The 14,586-nt window shown below is 48.3% G+C and overlaps 2 protein-coding genes across 5 annotated transcripts; one reads left to right on the forward strand and one right to left on the reverse strand.

Moving 5' to 3' along the window:
* Positions 1-72: 72 nt before the first annotated feature.
* alg14 (ALG14 UDP-N-acetylglucosaminyltransferase subunit) lies at positions 73-6,054 on the reverse strand. Of its 2 annotated transcripts, none has more exons than XM_026179103.2 (4): positions 5,750-6,054; positions 2,304-2,449; positions 1,253-1,375; positions 73-362 (listed from the first exon to the last, which is right to left on the reverse strand). In XM_026179103.2, the coding sequence occupies exons 1-4, from the start codon at positions 5,889-5,891 to the stop codon at positions 132-134; spliced, it is 642 nt and encodes a 213-aa protein (XP_026034888.1). In that variant the 5' UTR covers positions 5,892-6,054; the 3' UTR covers positions 73-131. The 2 variants fall into 2 exon arrangements, with proteins under 2 accessions (XP_026034888.1, XP_026034889.1); XM_026179104.2 differs by lacking the exon at positions 5,750-6,054 and adding an exon at positions 4,762-5,603.
* Positions 6,055-8,116: 2,062 nt separating this feature from the next.
* steap2 (STEAP family member 2, metalloreductase) lies at positions 8,117-14,314 on the forward strand. Of its 3 annotated transcripts, XM_026179097.2 has the most exons (7): positions 8,117-8,312; positions 8,708-9,111; positions 9,323-9,489; positions 10,193-10,720; positions 11,175-11,339; positions 11,702-12,016; positions 12,207-14,314. In XM_026179097.2, exons 2-6 carry the CDS (start codon positions 8,730-8,732, stop codon positions 11,993-11,995), a joined length of 1,536 nt encoding a protein of 511 aa, XP_026034882.2. In that variant the 5' UTR covers positions 8,117-8,312; positions 8,708-8,729; the 3' UTR covers positions 11,996-12,016; positions 12,207-14,314. The 3 variants fall into 3 exon arrangements, with proteins under 3 accessions (XP_026034882.2, XP_026034881.2, XP_026034880.2); XM_026179096.2 differs by having other exon boundaries at positions 8,118-8,354; positions 11,702-14,314; XM_026179095.2 differs by having other exon boundaries at positions 8,119-8,312; positions 11,702-14,314.
* Positions 14,315-14,586: the final 272 nt, after the last annotated feature.

Raw genomic sequence — 14,586 nt, forward strand, 5'->3', positions numbered from 1 at the left:
CACCTTCACTGCATTGTTTTCTGAGTAGTTTAATAGTAGTGAGAGTAAATAATGGCACAAACAACTCAACAATACAGACACAGCATTTATTCATCACACAGCAGGAATGAGTCCGTGTGGATCGGACACTTTCACACCATTCTTCCCAGGAAAATGGATTTGGGGTATTTGTCCCTCAGAGACGACCACTGTACAAAGAAGTAGTCGGATACAGGATACAGGATCTTCCCAGTGAGCGACAACGTCTGGACACGGCAAATACTCTCAGCGTAAACTATCAGGACTTTCTTTATTCCCAGAATTCCAAGGAGGAGTCCTGCTACACACAGGGGGATGCAGGTCCCCGGGCCGTTACACAGCACCTGAAAACACAGACGGGGGGGCGGGCACACATCCGTGGAAAGAGGTTATTCTGTACATCTGTTACAAAACTGTGTGTCATGTGACAAAGACTGGCTCGGTTCATGTGCACTCCCTGTCATCACAGGACGCCTCGGACATGCAGCGCAGCAGCCTCTGTTCTCACAGTGACCTCCCCTCCTCAGGTCCTTCAGTAGAAACTGTGAGAGTCAAAGAGGGAAACCCTGTTGGGGTTTGGAGCTTACCGAACATATTTAAGGCCAAACCCGGCTGAGCTGAACCGTCTCAAACCACAAATGCATCAGAATGTTTCAAACAGATACGCGTTTGACTCACCGAGGACTGCGTTCAGTAAGACAAAGGGAGGGGGCTGAGTAAGTACGAGGCCTCAGCACTGAAGGAGGCTGGTGGAGTTTACAGGAAAGCTGCCGTGGAGTCTGGAGAAGTAATCATACAGCTCCTCTGCATGCAGAGCCCCACTCTGCAGTCAGCTTACACCCACACCTCTCAGCCGTCTGTTTCCCTGCACAAACCTTCTTACAGCAGCAGGGCTGCAGCGATAAGTTGATCAGAAAATGATCCTTTGCCTCGACGCTTCGTTTAGCGCTCGGCGCCGTCGCCACGTAAGCGCCAGCGTTTCAGCTGCGACTAAAACAGACCTGAAACAGCCAGCGTTTGAACAGAAGCAGTTTTTCAGCAGAAACAAATGTTTTTGTAAAGCGAAACCAGTGAGAAGCCGTTTTCTCTCCATTTACTGTCGCTCATTAACAACACAACAGTATTTGTGACTCAAATATAACGGATGGAATATTCCGTTGGTAACATGCCTTCAGCTGCAGCGTGCTAACCACCGCTGTGTGAGCCACTGTTCACTACAGCCTGCTCCACTCACCATGTCCGGTCTGAGCCTGAACACCAGAGGCAGGGAATAGCGCAGGGCATCGAGAGTGCTGACGACAGACGAGCTCCAGGACTGGTGCACCTCGCGGCTCCGTGGGATCCGACAGATGGTGAACTGAGGAACAAACACGTGTGCGTCACATTCGTCTGAATTTGACATTAGATGTTTAAATGGATTCACTGAGCTGTAAGCTGACAGGGACTGAAGACAAACAGAAACCAACCACACGCCTGGACCTGTGAGACACACGAGGACGTGCTTCTGTAGGGATGATCTGATATCCTCGTGTTGGTGTTGTTCCCAGACCACCATGAAAATGTTGTTCCAGGTTCAACGTTGCAAGTGACCAATCACTTTGTTGTGACGTTATTCTTTTGCACTCCAAGCCATTCGTGCATTTATGAAATTCCAATGTTGCAAGGACAATATCAATTCTGCTTACTGTTTATTAAAGAGTTAGGGTCAGGGTCCGTTGATCGGCGGACAGAGGCGGTTTCTCGCAGCTTAAGTACAGTTTTTTGTTTTACGCCGGTTTTTCCCGAAGTCGCAAAAGTATGACGTCACAACAATGTGATTGGTCACTTGCAATGTTGAACCTGGAACATTTTCATGATGATCTGGGAACAACACCAACACGAGGATATCAGATCGTGCGCTTCGGTAGACAGCTTAAACCACACAGTAACAGGATTACTTCAGAAACGCTGGTGGCCAACAGGCCAAACTTTACTTTCTGTTTTGCTGATGTGCTCTTTGCCTGGCAGTGGAGTACTGTCACAGTGTGATACTTTCCTGAAGGACAGGAAATAAGTAACTCTTCCAGTGTGTGAGCCTGCTGTGTCAGGACTCTCCTGCCTATGATGATGCAGTCCTGTGGGAGCAGCAAGTCCTCTGCAGAGTCCAGCGGTGGCACGCTTTGCTGTATCTGAACCTCTGCACTGTGCTGGGGTGCAGCTGCTGGGCCATGGAGACCACAGAGCTCAGTGAGCTCTCGCTGTGCATCACCACACTGAGTTAAAACCAAAAGCTCCATCATGCGTACCTGTGAGTCCGACTGTTGTTTGAGGCTTTCAAACGTGCAAATTTTCTCCTCGCTCATCCTGTCTGTGTCTGCGAGGACATAGTGTCGAGGTGTGTAGGCTGCAGACATGCACTGCAGCAGGTGCAGGACCTCTGTGGTATGACCACCTACAAATCAGAAAGAAGCACAGCAGCAGTTACAAGGTTAACCACGACCTGGAGGACACTGAACTCTTAGTCCTCACTGCGCTCGTCATACACGCTCATCTTTAGATGGACACTTAATAAAGACAGACATTCAATTTGATTTAGAAAGTATGTTTCATCCCAGCATGAGTTCAAACAGGTCAGTCCGTGCTGGGCGTGAAGCGGCAGCGAGGACACACCACAGGACATCACTGACAGTGTTGGACGTGCACGTGGCCAGAAACAGCCAGGAGTCTGCTCAGCATCTAGGACCAACAGCTCTATAAAGCATCATTATCACTTTGAACTTCACATCGGTCTACTGACCTTAAAGGTCAAATGTGACATTACATTATAAATGCTTTATCATAGTTTATACATCATTCTCACATCAGCAGGTTCCCATAATGACTACAAACTGTTTCTACGACAACTCCAATCTCCCCAAAACGGCCGAGCCCCATCAGACCTCAGAGACCTCTGAGTATCCGGTCGTTCAGTCTGACGTCACTAGCCGTGTCTGGGCCTAAACTCCGCTGCAGGTCCATATATCAAATGATCACTATGGCATTACTGAGAGTTGAAAAACTGTCTAAAGTCTTTCATCTTTAATAAAATGATCAGTTCTGCTCTACCAGGTGTAACAACTGAGTTTAACATCCAGGCATCCATGAAAACGGAATTTATGACATTTAACGGAGTTAGAAGTTAGCAGGGAGTTAGCTCGCTAGCTTCTATCTAAATACAATATAGCATGTCCTGACTGCGGGGTTTTGGAAACAAATTAAAACGTACAGCTCTGTTATCACTTCCAACATAAATGAAGACAGAAAACTAAACAGCAGTGACGTTTGTAGGGTTACTGAAGTTGGGCTAGCTGGTATATAATGATGTGCTACGTGACCGCTAGCGACACAGCTATGTTAGCATAATATAAACAAGCTAACTTTTTTTCCACTGGATAAAAGTTAACGTGAGTGTTCTCGGTGGTCAGGAACAAATGTAATCGCATGGCAGGATGCTGTAAAAGGACCAAACTTCAGCCAGGAGAACAACTGAGATAATCCATCCACAATACGAGGTTAGTCATTCATATACTGCTGCATGGGCTGGGCTGTAGTTACATCCTAAGGTTTTAAAAACTGAGCTTAAATAAATGATTAGCGGTAATAAAAGCCGAGGGAGGTCAACAGTGATCACTGACTGTTTTAGGAGCTTTTTGAGATCAAATAGAAGAAAATACATAACATTAAACATGTTAACAACACAAAAGCCATATTAAACGCAGACTACTTTAGACCCGGAAGTAGGATTCCTCGCGTCATCACTGAACAACCGGATTATCATATGACCCCTGCAGAAGCAGCTTTCTCATGCTGTCTATAGTATATGTGCTATTACTGCATGTCATTAGCCTTTGGAGCCTCTCTCCCATACTTTAGTCCAGTGATCCTGGTTCTGTTTTAGGTCACTTCCTGTTAAAAGGGAGCTTTTTGTCTCACTGTCACCAAGTGCTCGCTCATAGGGGATCATTTGATTGTTGTGGTTTCTCGCTAACACCGTAGGGTCGTTACGTGTGAAGATAACTGCTGTTGTAATTTCACTGTATATAACTAAGACTGAGCTGCAGAGCTACACCCCAGGACCAGCTCTACGCTCCAGACTGTACTGGATCGTCAGCATTAAGCTGAGTATTTTCACCACTGAGACCAGGAACGCTGCACATCCATTGGCTAACGGTCGTGTTGGCTGCACGTTTCAGACCTGCACCCAATTCCAGTGAGCATGCTCAGCAACACTTCTCAAGATGAAGCCTGAGTTGATACGTCAGAGCCTCCGTTTGAATCCAGCAGAGTAATGTGAATACTGCTGACTATTCCTCTCACCAAAGCACTCTGTCACTACCATGGACAGCAGGAACGCTCGTGGTTATCATTTAACCAACTTTCTGATTCATCTGAATTTGGATTTTTAAATCTAATCATTCAGCTGTTACCTAACAGGGACAAACTACAGCTGACAGAAACTGAAGACAAGAATACAAACACATCACACAGCGATGGGCCTGTGATGCACACGAGCACACAGTTACCCCAACATCAAGAACTGCACTGAGAAGCAGGACCACGCAGTACAGAACAAGGAAAGGAAGCAAACTAGTGCGAGATGTGTCTAAAGACCCAGGAACAACTGCAGAGACACTAGTGACTGTTGGGAATTGTAGTCTCACACATGACAGCCACTGGAAACCTACACAGGAATGGACTGAAGAGTCTCAGAAGGAAAAACGTCACCTTGGAGCCGGACAAAGCTCATGCATACTGGAAGTGCATCCTTTGGTGAGATGAGCTCTCCCCGTAGAGATGCTGCTGACGTTTGGAGAAAGGAGCAGGCTCGGATCGTACACTCGTGTCTTTAAACCAGCCCACGTGCCACAGGATGTGGCGTGAAAATCATCACAGCCCAACACCTTCACGTGGATGTGGTTCTGGTTAGACCCACTGAGAGTGAATCAGGAGATTTTCAGTGGAAAAAGGTTCTGACTGAACTGCTGATGACAAACTGACTTCATTTAAAAAGTCGCTTCAAAATCCACGTGTGAGTTTATGTTTGACGTTTCTGAATGAAGACGGAGAGAGGGGTGTCAAACATGTGGTCCGTGTGCAGCAGGAGGGCAGAGAGCAACAACCTCACACAGATGACTGACTCAGCAGTTTCCCCTCATCTCAGCGTGGAAAACCAGCGGACTCACGCCTGTCACAGGTCCACGCATGCATCCAAACTGTGTTTCTTCAAGGAAATACAACTATTCCTGCCTCTAAGGACTTGTAACAACTAAATACATAGAAAATAACCAGCATCGCTTAATCTGGATGGAATTATTAAGAAAAATCCAGTATTTTGACGGATTTTCACTTCACTAATCACCAGAATGACCTTTGTGTACACCCTAGGTATGTATAGTGTACCGGAAGCTCGGGGATGTTGCTTGTACGGTGGCGGAAGTGTCGCACTCCTGCCCGACACAAAGCAAACATGTTCAGTATCCACAGCTAAAACAGCAGATACGTGGCATGGCTAGAATTAGCATGCGTCCACGCCGTGTCCGATACACCCACGGTGTCACAGTGTTGCTGAAACACTGTGAAACATGGCTCCATGCCCGGTGTAGCCCGGTAGCTACGGAGGCCGGCTGACGGCTGTTTGTAACGTAACAACATGAGCGCGCTTTCTCTGTGACACTTGAACGCAGCGCAGCGGGGCCGTGTCCCGCGCTGTTACCTGATCCCGCGACCACCAGAACAGTGACCCGACCCTTGCTTCCAGGCTTGCAGTTGGCGCCCGTCTTCACAACGATATAAAGGCGAATGATGAAAAATAAACACAGAAGTAAAACTGCTGATGTGAACCCCAACAGCAACATCGTGACGGCTACGGCAGCCTGGCGTGCCCAAAACCAGACAGGGCGTGGGGCGGTGAAGCCCTGAGTGCGGGCTGGTAGGCAGAGCCAGCTCCTGCTTGGTGTTCGCGTTACTTTGTTTTTAGCTTCCACATCTATTCAGACGTCCTGGACACGTGTCTATAAATCTGCAGTGTGCTGAGGAGGTGGAGCTTATGAAAGAAAAATATACGTCGACTTTCACTTTAAATTCATTGTAATTTGTAAGTGTAATAATAATGATGATAATGTTATCCGTGTTTTGCACAGCGGAGGAGCGTGTCAGCACACATTTCACTGCATGTTGTACTCGTATAACTCTGAATGTGCCAAATGAAGAAGGTTGAATCTTCAACGATCGGGTTGATCTCAGGGCTGTGGACCTGAAAGCAGCCGTGGGCCGCTGCTGACACGCCCCCTCAGTGTTCAAGTCATACCAAACAAAAACGAGGAAAACAGACATTTCTGATATTTTTGTTCGTTTTCATTTCAAATATTTTATAACAAGACTAAACTTTTTCATACACACATGGGTTGTCTCTGTGTGACAGGAGGCAGCACTGCTGCTGTCATTGTGTTCGTGTCTAAATCAAGCTACACATGAGTTTGTGAGTCTGTCACTGCTCTCTGCTCATAAAGAACTTATTTTAACATTGAAGTCAACAACAAAGCAACCCTGCAGGTTTCTAACACAGCACAGTGTCCACACTGAAGCCAGTTTACAGTCCCAGTGAACCTAAGCCAGGGCGCGTACCCGAGCAGCACCTCCACACAGACCACATTCAAGCCCAGGACGGTGGTGCTGTGAGGCAGTGCTAGCTGCTGCACCTCTCCACAATGGTTACAAAATCAAGTTATACATTGAACTAACCAACGATGTAAACAAGTAGAGCTGAAACAATCAATCAGTTACTGGCTTGAAATAAAGGCAGCAGCTGTTAGAACAGCATGAACATATTAAACGGGCTGGACACCCTCAGAGGTAGCTGGTCCTGTCTTGACATGTCTTTGCCGTCACATGTAGGATCAGTGCTTTTACCCTGACTTACTTTATGTTGTACACAGTTTTACTTCTGTGACATTTTGTAGGACATTTACTTGCAGAATACGTCGTCACAGTCAGCCTTCAGTCGTGAATCAGTGTTCTGACCATCGCCCACATCCTGTTCACATTTCATACTAAGTATATGTGAGCTGTACAGAGACGGCGGCTACACTGATGGTGTTCGTGGAGCTTTTATAGCTCAAAGTGTTTGCGGCCTGGTGTGGGACAGGAAGTGGCTAGAAGATGCAAACACTGATTTTCCTGGTTCTGATGTCTTTGTTCAGGTTGACATCACTGATAGCTGACGAGACCTGTGCTGTGCAGGTTTGGGCAGTAAGAGGATTGTAAACAAGGTTAAAGTGCTACGCAGTAACCACACTTACCTGTGCTTCTGTTCAAGACTGTTTCCTACATGATGTCAAAGGTGTCACCTGTGCACGTGATCACCGTGCTGATATATGCAAACCAATGACTTTAAAAATGTCCCAGATGAGAACGAGGCTTCTTTCACACTGGCCAAATGAAACAGGGTTGTGACATCACTGACCTGTGATGTCGTCACCCTTTAGTAAATGTTTGATTTCTAAGGTAATCAGGAATAAGTGTTGTTGACGTGACTGTCAGCTAAGAGTCAGTGCTGTAGTCCAGACATCAGCTCTGCTGCTCTGATCGTACTGGACTAATCATGGGCTTCCTCTGGCAGCCATGACCACCTAGTTAGTGTTGTGCTTGACCAACGCCTGTGTCTGATGACCGTTTTCATCCGGTCACATCTGTCACAGCTGGGCTGGAGACACAGGTGCACGATCGTGCTGGTTTCAACACTTTGATCATAGAGTGATTAAAGTGCTCAGAGACAAAAGCCGAGATTCAAAACTGGAATCTTTGTCTTCCACTGTGGACGTCTCGCCCTCCCGTGTTAACGCTGATGTGGAGCTACTGTGAATGGCAACACTGCACCACGTGGTTCATGTGCACTGCAGTTAGTTTGGCCCGCTGCTCACTGATCTACAACAGCTGTAATACCATAGAGTGTATATGTGTGTAAATGCACAAACACGTGCACACACTGAGCTGACGTCACCAGACAGAGGCGACACAAGCGCGAGCATGAAGCCCGAGTGTAAACAAAAGCTCTGCCCTCACGTACATGACGTCACATTGTGCTGAGCAGGCAACAGTGACGTGTTTCCTGTTTCACGGTGAAACAGGAGACGGAGCTGTGGGTGATGTACAGAGAGCTTCGCTTCAGTGTTGTCTGCAGATAATATCGCCTGAAAACAACTTCCGCTTGAGTGAACGATGGCGCGAGCGAGTGTGGTGACGTCACGCGGCAGAGGCTGAGCAGGAGGACCGGGAGGGTGAGCTAGCAGCTGCGACAGCATCCCCGCGTGACACACACGGTAACATGGCATCATACGTGTGCGCGTGAGTGGGGTAAACGGGCAGCTCGTCGTGTCTCGGTAGAGCATCTGGTGCAGGTGCACGAGCACACGCGCGACCGCGTCCTTCGCGAAACCACTGTCTGCAGTCACAAGGTCGCGAGGAGAGCCGATGTCGTGTGGGGGCTCCCCGCGCGGTCACTGGGGTAGCCAGTGGAGGCCTCCTGTCCCGGCGCGCGCTCACGCACGCACACACACAGCGTGGACGTGTTTGCTGTAGCTCTCAGAAATGTGGAACAAAGTGTGTTAAATGCGTGAAACCTGCGGATCCTCTGCTGTGTTCTTACAGACACCCGTGCTTCTGTCTCCTCCAGGCCCACTGAAGCAGCACGCAGGATGGACTCTATGTCTCTGATGAGTGGAAGCAGGAACCCCGTGTTCCTCACAGCCTCCTCCTCCCACCACGTCCAGGCCCCCCTGCTGTCCAAAGGCCTGAAGAATGGAGCTGCAGGTCCAGGAAGCTGGTGCGGGGATGCTCAGCCTACTGTGGCCATTCTGGGATCAGGTGACTTCTCCAAGTGCCTGACCATTCGCCTGCTGCGCTGTGGCTTCCATGTGGTGGTGGGTAGCCGCCATCCCAAATTGGCAGCCCACTCATTTCCACATGTGGTGGATGTAACGCACCATGAAGATGCCGTGGGGAAGGCTAACATCGTATTCCTGGCAATCCGCCGTGAGCACTATTCTGTTGTGTGGGACCTCAAACACCTACTGGAAGGTATGTCACACACCTCTAAGTGCTTTCACACCATCACACACATACTGGACACGGTGGTTGATTTTCTTATCCCAGCATGCAGATCAAGCCACTGACCTCCCAAAGGTTTTGGTTTGAGCCGCGTCTGTGAGACTGGAGGAAATGCAAGGGCGAAGACGTCTGGGTTATCAGTGTTGGTGACCTGACTGCTGTGCTTGTGTTTGTTCTGCAGGGAAGATCCTGGTGGATGTGAGTAACAATAAGCGAGCAAACCAGTATCCAGAGTCCAACGCCGAGTATCTGGCTTCACTGCTGCCAGACTCTATCGTGGTCAAAGGCTTCAACGTCATCTCAGCCTGGGCCATGCAGCAGAGCTACCCTAAGGATGCCAGCACACAGGTGCAGTAACCGGGCCACACGTGTCCACGTCTACAGCGTGTCTTTGTCCTGTCGTGTCCCTGAGCTCTGCTGGAGCTTTCCTCCTGTTTAAAAACCAAAGTTTTGACCTGTGACTGTTGCTAAAATGCTCGCCCACCAGGGGTTTGTCTGTAGTGTTGTAGGGTCTTTACCTTAAAATACCACAGCCTCAGCTGAGAGGTCAGCCACGTGCTCATGAATCTGACTTTGTGATACTTTGTATGTAAGGCAGAGAGTTTAAAGCTGTTGATGACACTGAGTCAGTGAAGAAATACCAGTAAGTGCTTCCTTTGGGTTAGTGGCAGCGTTCGAAATGACTTCAATTCAACTTTATTTATACAGCAGCAGACCACAACAACATAATGTAAGGCAGACCCTACAATAATACAACCCAACAATCATGTGACCCCCTGTGAGCAGCACTTTGGTGACAGTGGGAAGGAAAAACTCCCTTTAACAGGAAGAAACCTCCAGCAGAACCAGGCTCAGGGGGGACAAAGACATGCTGTGGGAGATATCCAGAGATTAATAAGAAGCATGGGTGCAGAGAGGTCTGTAGCAGGCTCTTCAGGCTTACTGATGCTGCTGAGATGGACTCTTTATGAGTCTCGCAGCACCGTCCAAACAGGAGGACGCCTCTGAACCGGCCCGTCGTCTCTAACCCGCCCTCATGTTTCTCCTGTAGGTGTTCATCTGCAGTGACTCGGTGGAGGCCAGGCAGCAGATCATGGAATTAGCCCGGCAGCTCAACTTCCAGCCGGTGGACATGGGCACCCTGTCTTCTTCCCGTGATATTGAGAACATGCCTATCCAGTTGTTCCCTGGCTGGAAGGGCCCTGTTCTTGCTGCCGTGGCCCTCTCCATCTTCTTTTTTTCTTACTCGTTTATTCGAGATATAATTCACCCATATATGAAATACAAGCAGAGTGACTTCTACAAGATCCCCATAGAGATAGTGAATCGGACACTGCCTGCCGTCGCCATCACTCTCTTGGCCCTGGTGTACCTTGCAGGACAGTTAGCAGCTGCCCACCAGCTCTACTATGGCACCAAGTACAAGCATTTCCCACACTGGCTGGAAAACTGGCTGCAGAGCCGCAAACAGCTGGGCCTCCTCGCTTTTTTCCTGGCTGCTGTTCATGTCCTCTACAGTGTGTGCCTGCCTCTGAGAAGGTCAGAGAGATACCTGCTGCTCAACACTGCTTATCAGCAGGTCAGTGAAACAGCTTTTTGCACATCTTTACAAACATCAGTGCTGTTTCTGAAGATCACTTTGATTTGAATCGTTACACATTAGCAAGAGAACTGGCAACATCACAGGTTTTCCCTTCAAATATCCAGAAGCGTTACAGGTCAGCACAAGTGTCACCCTGAGGCAGCATCACACAAGCTTCCTGTCTAACACTCACACTCCCATGGATGCATCATAGAGGGTTAGCATCTTGAACCACATGATTGAACCACCAACCTTCCTGGTTTTAACTTTTCTGTTTGTGTCACAGTAGAGACGTGTTCACGTCAGCGTTGTCTAACATCTGTGTCAAACACATGAGGAGCGATGGGAGGCTCGTGGAGTAAACCAGAAACGCTGTAATCTGATTGGCAGCAGCAGTAGGGTTTCTCCTGATGAACTGTACTCTCTGTGACGTGTTCTCATGTGATGGCAGGTCCACTCGAACATGGAAAGCACGTGGAACGAGGAAGAGGTGTGGAGGGTGGAGATGTACGTTTCCTTTGGGATCATGAGTCTGGGGCTGCTGTCTCTGCTGGCTGTCACCTCCATCCCGTCTGTCCACAGCACGCTCAACTGGAGGGAGTTCGGCTTCATACAGGTACCCACAGAGTCCACCAGCCCGTCGTGTCACGTGCCTCAGAGAGTATTCGGAGTCCAGTCTAGTCTGTGTACGTGATCAGTAGTGCGTAATGGCGGCTTGTGACGAGTGTACCTGAAACCAGCTTAGCTGCTGTGTCTCTGAGGCGGCGTGCCGTCACTCCCAGCTCTCCTGCTGTGAACACTTGGGGAAACGTGCTGTGACCGAGATGCTCTCTTAGACAGTCACATGACAGACTACATACGTGTAAACATGTTCTGCTGTAGTCTCGATGTTAGGGGCGTGTCTAATGTAAGTCACTGTCGTGCTGTTATGTGATCACAACAAAAGCCTGTGTCTGAGTGTTCCTGTCTTTGCTCCAGTCCACTCTGGGGTACATCGCCCTGCTCATTGCGACCTTCCACGGGCTGCTGTTTGGCTGGAAACGCGCCTTTGAGGAGGAGGCCTACCGCTTCTACCTGCCGCCCAGCTTCGTCGTGGCCCTGGCGCTCCCGGTGTGCGTCATCGTTGGGAAGCTGCTGATCCTGCTCCCCTGCGTTGCCCGCAAGCTCCACCAGATCCGCAGGGGTCAGGACAGCAGTGAGATGAGGGGCAAGCGCATGGAGCCGGTGGGCTCAGCTGCCCACGTTTCCCCTGAGAGGGTCACCGTTATGTGATCGGCCTGTTCGTAGCTCCAGGTGAGGAACCGCTGTAGTGACTCTCACTGCGGGACTGTGTCTGATGACAGCTTCGTGCTGTGGACCTGTTGCTGTATCCGCTTATTCATATTGTTCCAACGATGCTGCTTCGTATTATTGTGTAGTGTTTATCAGGACATCACGTCCCTGCTTTGAGTCGCTGCTGTAACTGAAACTGCAGTTTGTACAGGTCCTGCTCATCTGTGAGAACAGCTGTTTGCTCTTCTGTGACATCGCATCGCGACTGGAGTGTAGCAGAGGCGCTGTCGGTGGGCCCTGCAGCTTTGATGATGGAGGACAGCTGCAGCACATCTGCCTCTCCTCACTGTAACGCTGCACACCTGCGTTTACCTGTGTGTGTCTGCAGTGCGATCTGAGGCTGTCATTCACACATTGTTTTCCTTACAGACCGTGGTAGAAGTGTGTAACATTTGTGTGTCAGTCAGTGAGACGTGTTCCTGTGACGCTCATGTGACACATGTTAGTTTATAGTATTTCGTTGTATTTTTACAGTGATGAACAGCCGGTGTCTAATCTGCAGTTAACCCTTGTGTGGTGTTCATATTTTTCTTACTCAGCCAGTGTTCATGGGTCTGGTGGACCCGCCAGAGTTTAACACTATCAAACAATTTTATGTTAAATTACTCAACAGATGTTTACTTCATCCCAGTTACAAACCATATGAACAGCAAACATGGTTAATTTTTCCCTTTACCTTTGTTAGATCACATTTATGAATCAATGTGCTTCTCGTTTCTTTTTTGTTTTATAAAATGTTATAAAAATAAATCCGTTATAATCAAGTGGAGTGAGTGGAAAGACAACACATTTACACGTGAAGCAATATGTTTCACAGCTAAATGGGATCAGCTGCTCATCAATGGTGACATTAGGCCCAGGGATGTAAAACAGGGGGAGGTGGTGCACCCACTTATCCCACACTGTCCTGATGGCAGCCAGCTTGTCTCTCTGCCGTCGAGCTGGTCTGTCGTCTCGGTTATCAAAACGAATAATCCTGGAAATTTTGTGGACGTTTTCCAGAGACATTGATGCACGGAAAGGTTCTTGCCGGTTTCTGCATCCCACAGGATTCGGTGGATTCCCCTTTGGACCTGAAAACTCCTGCAAGGATAAGAAGCCCAAAGTAGGCCTTTGGAGTTCTTAGATGAATTTGGTCCATCTCCTTCCACCTCTCTCCAAAAACACACCTTCCTTCTAGATTACTGCAATCCAGAATAATTCTCTGGATGGAATCTGGGATGAAAAGCTCAAATGAAGACTTGATGTCCTGCACATGAGTAACTGCCAGCCGTGTTGGCCCTGGCTTATCACAGTAACAGCTCTGCAGGGTGGCTCATTTCTTGGGCAAGAAGACCATTCAATGTCACCAGTTATTGACATCCATATTTCTTCACTTGCTGTCTGGTGGGCTTGTTCTGGTCCTGGAGCTGGCTGCAGATGGGGTACTCGTCTTCATTTTGTTACTAAATGATGCTCAACCTCATCCTCTTCTTCAAAGTCACTGTCAGACTCTGAATTTTCAGAAATGTGAAATATTCTGAAACCTCTTTGTCAACATCATCATCCGAAGCCCCTCTCTCTTCCAAAATCAATCAGATGGCCCTCGCAGCAGATAATCTTTTGCCATCTTGATCAGTTGTGATAAAGAACCACACTGGCAAAGTCTTATTTATAGTATTATGCCCCTAATTTGCAGGTGGGACAGGGTATGAGAAAATAAAATTTGGATCCCTCAAGAAAGAGGGTAAAATGTGCGGGAATGTCAGAGCAGACGGTGTTGATAGTTGAATTTTCAACAATGCTGCAACTTTGTGCGCCAGCAGGAGGGGAAGAAAACACTATCAGCAGCACCAGAAAGGAGGAAGACAGAGTGTGGGAACACAGGACCTGCACTTTCAACACTTTTATTAGACCTGGGTCCAGTGGACCCCAACACCTTGTATGTAATCAGTATGAGGTCATTGAAAACTAGTTCGGATTTATGTTCTTCACAGAAAATAAGCCAAAGCCAATGAATTTCAGGTTGAAAAAAATAATTGTTTAATTTTTCTTTTGGGAAAAAGTGAAAACGGGTCTCACAGACCCGAACACCATACAAGGGTTAAATGAGCAGCAGCGCCCTCTGCTGTCCGGCTTCACAAATCGTACTTCTCTGTATATGCATTGAGTTTGTGAGCTTTAAGGATGAAGGAGATCTACAGCAGCTGGATCAGACGACGGGCCGGGCGGCAGACCCAAGCTCGACGTCAGAGTACAAATAAACTTTATCATGAACAAGTCTGAGTTTGGTCATTTCATTAGAATCTCGTTGTTTCTGCACACAGCTGCAAATCATTACGAGGCTCAACGACAACTCTGACAGTGGGTAACCTCCTCACGCGCTCAGGATGCACGTCTGTGTGTGCGGGGGTGGATTGGTAAATAAGGAGAAACCTGTGATTGGCTGAATGAGGCTGGTAGCCGGGCCCACCTGCAGCCGTACACTGACGTGAAGAATCTAATGCAGTTTGTGGTTAAATACGAACACAATGGCAGTCAGAGAGGACCCA

Source organism: Astatotilapia calliptera, chromosome 9 (assembly GCF_964374335.1).
Source record: "Astatotilapia calliptera chromosome 9, fAstCal68.1, whole genome shotgun sequence".
In the NCBI taxonomy this organism is placed as follows: Eukaryota; Metazoa; Chordata; class Actinopteri; order Cichliformes; family Cichlidae; genus Astatotilapia; species Astatotilapia calliptera.

What these genes read in the sequence shown, in the direction of transcription:
- alg14 (XM_026179103.2), bottom strand. Translation starts at nt 5,891, where the DNA reads ATGTTGCTGTTGGGGTTCACATCAGCAGTTTTACTTCTGTGTTTATTT. An exon ending in AACAACAGTCGGACTCACAG is followed by an intron (nt 1,376 to 2,303) that starts GTACGCATGATG and finishes TTTGTTCCTCAG; the next exon opens with TTCACCATCTGTCGGATCCC. An exon ending in TCAGGCTCAGACCGGACATG is followed by an intron (nt 363 to 1,252) that starts GTGAGTGGAGCA and finishes CTGTGTTTTCAG; the next exon opens with GTGCTGTGTAACGGCCCGGG.
- steap2 (XM_026179097.2), top strand. Translation starts at nt 8,730, where the DNA reads ATGGACTCTATGTCTCTGATGAGTGGAAGCAGGAACCCCGTGTTCCTC. An exon ending in TCAACACTGCTTATCAGCAG is followed by an intron (nt 10,721 to 11,174) that starts GTCAGTGAAACA and finishes ATGTGATGGCAG; the next exon opens with GTCCACTCGAACATGGAAAG. An exon ending in GGGAGTTCGGCTTCATACAG is followed by an intron (nt 11,340 to 11,701) that starts GTACCCACAGAG and finishes TCTTTGCTCCAG; the next exon opens with TCCACTCTGGGGTACATCGC.